The sequence below is a fragment of the Microplitis demolitor genome, chromosome 5 (genome assembly GCF_026212275.2).
Source record: "Microplitis demolitor isolate Queensland-Clemson2020A chromosome 5, iyMicDemo2.1a, whole genome shotgun sequence".
Classification (NCBI taxonomy): domain Eukaryota; kingdom Metazoa; phylum Arthropoda; class Insecta; order Hymenoptera; family Braconidae; genus Microplitis; species Microplitis demolitor.
Window position 1 is genome coordinate 9,867,673 of NC_068549.1, and position 8,015 is coordinate 9,875,687.

The 8,015-nt window shown below is 28.1% G+C and overlaps 1 protein-coding gene across 1 annotated transcript; it reads left to right on the forward strand.

The window, feature by feature from the left end:
* On the forward strand, positions 1-5,077 carry LOC103568743 (group 3 secretory phospholipase A2). The gene is made up of 4 exons (XM_008545703.3): positions 1-164; positions 2,887-3,150; positions 3,245-3,582; positions 4,787-5,077. Exons 2-4 carry the CDS (start codon positions 2,890-2,892, stop codon positions 4,881-4,883), a joined length of 696 nt encoding a protein of 231 aa, XP_008543925.1. The 5' UTR covers positions 1-164; positions 2,887-2,889; the 3' UTR covers positions 4,884-5,077.
* Positions 5,078-8,015: the final 2,938 nt, after the last annotated feature.

Below are 8,015 nucleotides of genomic sequence, written 5' to 3' on the forward strand. Positions count from 1 at the left end.
AAATAATCAGTCGGTTCGCAACTGTTGAAGAGTCATATTAAGTTTGAAAAAATAGAATAAAATCTGTCATTCAATTTAGCCACAAAAATATTATGAAATAAAAATTAATATCAATCTCTAAAACGAATCTGGCAATTCAAGAGAAAAAATTATAACAGTTAACGGTACGTACAGTAAATATTAAATTAATTTATAATAAAAATTGCATTTATCACAATGAATTCCAACTTGACAAAAAAATTTTAAGAAATTTCAAAAATCTTGGTAACTCTATTGTAATATATATTTTTAATTCAAATTAAATACCATTAAAACGCGAAATAAAGTTTTTTTTTTCTATAAAGATTTTAAAAATTGAGTAAAGTTATTATTATAGCTAGTCTAATTAATTTAAACAACGAATTTTTATATTTTGATTGAGGGTAGCTTTAACCCGCTCGCTATATCATTATACGCATTGCGGGAACTAAATTTTAGTGATGCGTGCGCAGTAGAAATAAAAAATAAAATCCCAGTTTTATTTGGTCCTGCGAATCCGGTATTTCGACACATTTTTTTTTATTTTTGTTTTAACGTCTTGTACAATAAATTGTTGAGTAACTTTACATTCCTTAATAATTTTAAGTATTATTTGTTAGAATAAATATTCTTGTCATAAATATTTATATATTTTTAAACAATAAAATTATTTATAATAATTTACTTTAATCACCTTTAGAATTTTATATACATATATACCCATTGCAAATTTGTTGTTGTCTATCTATAATTTCTATAATTTCATCAGAACGTCGGTGAAAAAATCTTTGGATTATTGTATTTAATGTTTTTTTTTTTATTTAATAGGTATATTTACTACTGCAAAATACATAGAACAATTTAAAAAATATAGTAACCCAATAAATAAAACCGGGAATAAACAACTGAAATGTAATCCTCACATCTAGAACATAAATTTGGTTTAATGACCATTTGATGAGGTCGATTAATATCACATTGTATAGTGCACACACGTGCATATTTTATTTTTTTTAATTTTCAGTGATTGATTGATAGGATATTTTTAACTTATGTACATTTAAGATAGTTGTTTACGGTTTTCTTAATGTTTAAGAATAAATATACATAAATTGAAGGGCAAACCAATTTATAGCCTTTTATATAGATTTATTACATCGAATTTTATTATTGTTTTTATGTTAAATTATAAAGTTAACACACACTGTTTTTTAATTCGTTTTTTTTTTTTTATTTCTACTCTATTATTTTTATAAATACTGATGGCGTAAATGAATAAAAATTCATTTAGTAATTTAAAGGATCAAGAGTTTAAATTGACATTGAAGATGAAAGAATTGGTGTTATTGTGCCTTTTATATTGTATCTGAACTTGTATAAATTTTTGATGACCTTGTGTAAGTTTATTCAATGTTTTTTTCTTTTTTATTTTTTGCATTTCAATGAAAGTCAAGCAATTCAAACTGGCAGTATGAATCTTAACACGGTTTATACAACTGTTTATTAATAAATTTACTGGTATTGTATTTCGGATCACATTACAGACATCGTTTCATAAATTAAATTATTATTTGTTTTTAAAAACTTACGGCAGGTGCATAAATATTTTTTAAAGACAATCCTCATGATTAGTAATTAGTTAACTATTATTTTATCAAATATATTCTTTTTAAATGAAAAATAATTTTGTATTTATGCTATACGAACATGAAACAAATAGCCATCAGAAGTTGTTGCTTTGGAAAATTATAAGGAATTCAGATTTGCGTGTTACTTATTGTTTTTCAATACATGGAGAAAAAAATTAAGTAATTTTTACTAAATTTAAAAAAAAATTACAATCCGAGAAGTAATCTTGAAGCGTTAAAAAAAATCAAAACTTGTACAAAACTCAAAGTAAAAATTACATCATATTATTTAGAATAATAATTTTTATTGATTATAAAAATTGTTACATTCAAAATAAATTTTACTAGCGACAAATAAAAATTATAATGTACCAATAATTTTTACTATTGTACTTAGTAAATATTAGTTGACGCGCTTTGTGAAAGATGTATCTTGGCGAGTAATTTTTACAATCTCAAATAATAATTTTACCTCCCGAAGTAACTTACGTGAAATTACATTGGAGATGTAATATTTATCAACTACGAAACAAAAATTGCGACTAATTTACTAACTTTTAATAATTCTGAAACAATTTCTAATTTTTATAACATTGAACTATTTTTATATGAATAAATAAATATTGATTTTTTCCAAGCGAAAATTTAACGAAGCTGATTGTAATTATTATGATAAGTGAAAATTACAATCTAGATAGTAATAGTTGAAATAAAAAATTAATTTTCTATAAATCATCGTAATTTTTTTTATGGATTGTAATTTTTTATTTGAGATAGCAAATTTTTCATTGTGATTGTAATTATTATTTAATTTTGACCTGCATTTTTGTCCGTCCACGGATGCCAAGCAATAGTATTTTATTACATCTATATAAATTTTATTCATTTTATTATTATTTTTTATTTATTTGCCGCTATTATTATAAATTTTGTAATTTCGGACCATAAGGAACTAAGGTTTCAGTCTTCAAAAATGCATTAAATAAATAAATAAACGTAAATAAAGGACTTATTCAAACGATTCTGATACATACATCTAACAAAATGAAGTTTATAAAAATAATATTTATACAAGTTAACTAACTGGTACTTTTACTGTTATAATGATGAATGATACAGCGATGATTCACTTAACCGAACTAGTGAAATGATAATAGATCAATTAGATAAGTGTCGCAGTTATTTGAATAGAATTGTTGCCGCTTATACAAATGAAGGATTATAATATTATATATTACAGATTATGTATTTTCTTATTTTGTTGATCTTACCGATACTTCGGTCAACGGAAGTAATCGTCGAGGGCAGTGTCCTCGTTGCGGATAATACCATGTCTAGGATGGTTGAGTTAAACGCTGGCGCACCTTTTTGTGCCTTATACCACGACCGCGGAGTTATTCAAAAGATGATACTTGGCGCAGATCCGACGAAAGTTCGTCAAATGTCAAGTAATTTAGTCACTGATCTCGAAGAAACTTGTAAACAATCAAGGAAAAAGGGCAAAGTAAAGTGAACAATTTTGAAATATATATCAAAAGTAGAAATATTAAAACTTTAAACAATAGTTTACTTTAATGTTAAATTACTTTTTTTTTTAGAATCAACCTCCAGGGGGTGGTTTAATTTACCCAGGTACTAAATGGTGTGGACCAGGTACTTTGGCAACTTCTTATGATGATTTAGGTCATCATGCATCTGAAGATGCATGTTGCAGAGAGCATGATCATTGTCCAGAAGTGATAACTCCGCATCAATGTTTAAAGAGTATTTGCAATAATTCACCATTTACTCGATCTCACTGTGACTGTGACGCTAAATTTCGACGATGCCTTCAAAATTTAAACACTGAAGTTGCTAACACACTCGGCGCTCTCTTCTTCAATGTCATACAAGTCACGTGTTTCAAAGAAAGACGCCCGTGTTCTCAATGGCAAAGGTTAGATTGTAGTAAAAAATTTTATTATTATCAAAGTTATTAGAGTTGATAAAATTTTTTGTTCAATAGTTTTTACAGAACTAGACTACATTGGGCTAATTCTCAAAAATACTGGCCAATTAATACTCGTCGATGGCGATATCAATCTAAACCATTGATAAAAACTATCTTCAATTTTTTTGTTAATGCTATCAATAGTATCATTAAATGATCAAATATTCATCAATCGACTGTTTTAAATGGGTTTATATATTAAAAAAATTTTTTTTTTTTGAATTTATATTAGATAACTCATAAAAGAGGAGGTGGTGGTAGTAAAATGCATGACCCTAGTAGGATTTTTAATAAAGTCTTACGTAAATCTGTAGCTTCAGTCTTCAGGAAGTTTGCATCATCAGTCTTCGACAAGTGTGAGGCAAGATACTTCTGTAAAATACTTTCAGTAAATCTGTAGTAATATTTGCTTAACTCGTCAGCACCCCCGTCATGAGCATTTTGCTCACAGGACACTATTCAAATTATAGGATGTCACTGTAGTACAAGCGAGACACTAAAAAACATGGGAGTGTTGAAAGGTTGAGACAAGATACTTGCTCAAAAAGCAATCGCTCAGACTTGCTGCAGAATCGCTTAAGATACGCGGACATGGCTACTCTTTTTGTTTCTTCTCGAGTCGTGCGTCTATTCATTATTAGTATAATAAATTCAGCAGTGCTCACTTAATGTTCGATACAATTTTATCGAATGATAGTATTATCATTTTGTTGTAACACTTTAAATTTAAATGAAGGCCATTAAATTTGCTATAGTAAGTATTGCGTTTGAGCTTGAAGTGATTCGGAGGTGAAGAAACCTGAAGACTTAAGCAATTCTGCAACAACTCTGACCTAATATTGTTATATATTGATTGAGAATTGCTACAGACTGTTTCTACAGATTTTCGTAAGTCATTGAGAATAACCTTAAGCTAGAATTGATGGTCTTTGGCAAGTATACTTATGAAATCCTTCTTGTTTCAATCTTCCGTAAGAAACTTGCTGAAAGTTTTTTTCTCAAGTAACTTGCTTAAGACGTGCTACTAGGAGAGCTTCTAACTAGGTGGTGATAATTATTTGAAAGCAGAAAGATTACAAAATATTTACTAAACCAGTAATTAAAACGTGTTTTAAATAACATAATAAAACAATTTGTTTTCTTATTACAGAGTTGGTTATGATGAAGCTGAAGCTGACAGGATATGTTCACTGTATCATTTCCAGCCAAGTGATAAATATGTTCCACTCATGCCATTGAATATTTGAATTTTAATGTCAAGAATAATCGAAATTGATATTTTTCAAGTAATATTTTTTTTGGGTTTGGTATGTTCTTTTCATTAGGTTGATAACCTAAAAACACATTAAATGTTTATTACAGTGTATTTTAAAAAGCGCAACAATTATTTTAGTTTTTATTTTTATAAGGAAAAAAAAAATATTCCCAGAAGTTTAATAAATTTATTAATAGAATTAAAATTATATGTCTATGTCATATAATTTATAGATTCGTTCCTTTCCTCTCTTTAATGTCTTTCTATTCAAAATATCCTTATAAAGCATGTATAATAGGGGTAAAAAAATCCCACGTTCTGACATCACTGTGTGTCATATAGAATTTTAAAAAAATTACTTACAATTGACATCAATCAGCAGTTAAATAAAATTCGTTGAGTAAATTTTAGCCCATAAATTTGAAAATTCGAATTATAAAATTGACATAAAGATTTTACTGAAATTTATTTTACAAATTTCGTTTAGCTTCTAATTGATATCAAATTACTGCAAGTAATTTTTTTTATATCTATATCTTAGTGGAGTTCCGACAACGTTCTCCCTTTTTCCATTAAAATTTTAATTTTTTTTTAATTAATTAATGTAATTTTAATACGGTTATGACAGTTGAAAGCCATTGAAGTTTTTAAAAAATGGGGGGCACACTCTGAGCATCACCTTAAAGTAACTAATAATGTACGTTGATGTTTCTAGAACCCATGCAGGAGCTGCCAGAGTTGAACGATCGGGCCCTACTTAGCCCAGCACTGGCACACCTATATTGACCCATGTTTGGCTTAAGATTGGTTACACTGATAGAAGGATTTGTTTAGGAGTAATAAATTGATTTATTAAATTTTTCTCAACTGACTTTTTTGGATTTAACAAATATTTAGTAATTATTAACAATATTTATTATAATGAAATAAGTAACTTCTTTATTATTAAGAAATATTTTTAATGCTAACAAAGCCTTATTAACATAAAAGAAATATTTGTTAGCACCAAACACGGCTTGTTAATATTTAATAAATATTTCTTAGACGAATTTGTCGGTAGAGGGCTACACACGAGCCTGTAGTGGTGTACAAGTATTAAAAAAGCTATATGTGTGTGTCGTTGCGACGTCATATTGTTTACTCCGTTCTAGCTTGCATTGTTGGTTAAACGTAACCTACAACTGAAGCTCTCATATACTTAAATAATATTGGGTGCCATCTTTTTGTCCTAACAACCAGTTCTTTCGAGTCGAAAAGTATTTCGATTGAATATTATTTCCGGTATAGTTAAGAGTCAAATGATGTTAATAATGACTGTATTTATTTCTAGTGGATGTTTGAGACAGATTTGTATTTAGTCAGTTGCATTTAATGTTGTTTCCTTTAAATACAGATGGCTGATAGTAACAGTACGAGATGGTGACTTAGTAATGTAGAAAGATGTCAAATTATGAACAGTTGTACATCTAACTGATGTTATGTATTTGCATACAGTGATTAAGTCGGACATAAAATGTTACATGTGTATTTGTTGCTATCATGAAAAATAGTCACTAATCTATTAAAAAAACGATAATTTAATGCATTAGTATTTTATACTTTTTTTAAAATGAGTCAAATAAATTGCGAGCAGTTTGCTGATAATGCCAGTTGAATTTTTGTCTAGCCTTATTTAAGTTTACAATAATTTCGAGTCAGCGATTGTATGTTGCCAACATACTTGGTAGCATCGAAAGTTGTAGCAAGTGGAGGTTTATGCTCGTGCGATTTAGTGGTAGCAGTATATTATACCAAATTAACTTTATACTAGAGTATACAGCGGTACCAACTTTTTTAATTTTTATATCTCTGAAGGTAAGGTAGATCTCGAAAGGTAACTCTAACATTATACGCGGGTAGGGATCGGAATAAGAAAATTTAAATTCATATAAAATTTCTATTAAAACATTTATTAACAAAAATAAAGACATTAAAATTTACGACTATCATTAAAGATTGTTATTTTGATAACTGTATTTTATATTTTCTTAAAAATAGATAATTTAATTAACATATTTTTTAATAATTTAAAATATTTTATTGTCATAATATAATTTTTACTTTACTTGAAAAATTTAATTATTTACACATAAGTTACATAACAAAAATCTGGGCGTCGGTTGACCCTGCGGGCCGGCCCCAAAACTTCCCGCTGTTTTCGACCTCAAAGAGCTCGAAAACATTAGTGTAGATATATTTTCGAGCTCTTCGAGCTCGAAAATGCTATCACATGCAATTGTTTTTTTATGATCTTTTCAAGCTCTAACAAGTTACCTGTTATGCTGAAGTTTGAAAATTTAAGAATCGAAAATCATCAATGAAGCGGTTTTTAAAATTTAGTTCCTGATTATGTTCAGTAAAATAAGTGTATTGAGGCAGAAATCAATGTCAGGGATCAAAATCAAGATTTAAATAAGTTTTGACTCATGTAAGAAACAATAAAATATGAAATATCCGATAAAAATATTAAAAACTACGTTTTATCGATTTTTTTGTTGATAATATGATTTAAACTAAAAACCAAGTTCGATGACATTATATGATCAAAAGAAACTATAAAAAAGATGAGTTGGTATGATATCAGGTACATTTTAGTATGTTATATTGTGATTTATCCGGAACAAATAACATAAAATATTATTTTTTTAACATTTCAACGCCGATATCTTTCGAAGTAATCAATTGATTTTGATAGTTGACAAGGCAATCGACGCGTTTTATTGAGTTCTAGAGCTGATTAGATTTTGAAGTCGATCGGATAAGTTGTTTTTGAGAAATCAATAAAAAACTAAAAAAAAAATTTTTTTTTTTTTCGTAATTCTCAAATATTTTCAAGTCTATTCAATCAAATAATCTGAAATTATCAGGAAAGTTGATGGCCAACAAGTTCTTTCAATTGCCACCGCAACCGTCCAAATCGATTTATTAGTTCAAAAGTTACAAAGAGTTTACATACATACACACACACACACACACACGCGCGCGCGCGCGCGCGGACATCATTCTAAAAATAGTCAGAATAGCTTCATAGGACGTCAAAACGTCGACATATGATGAAAACTCGATTTTCGAAAATCGGGGTGAA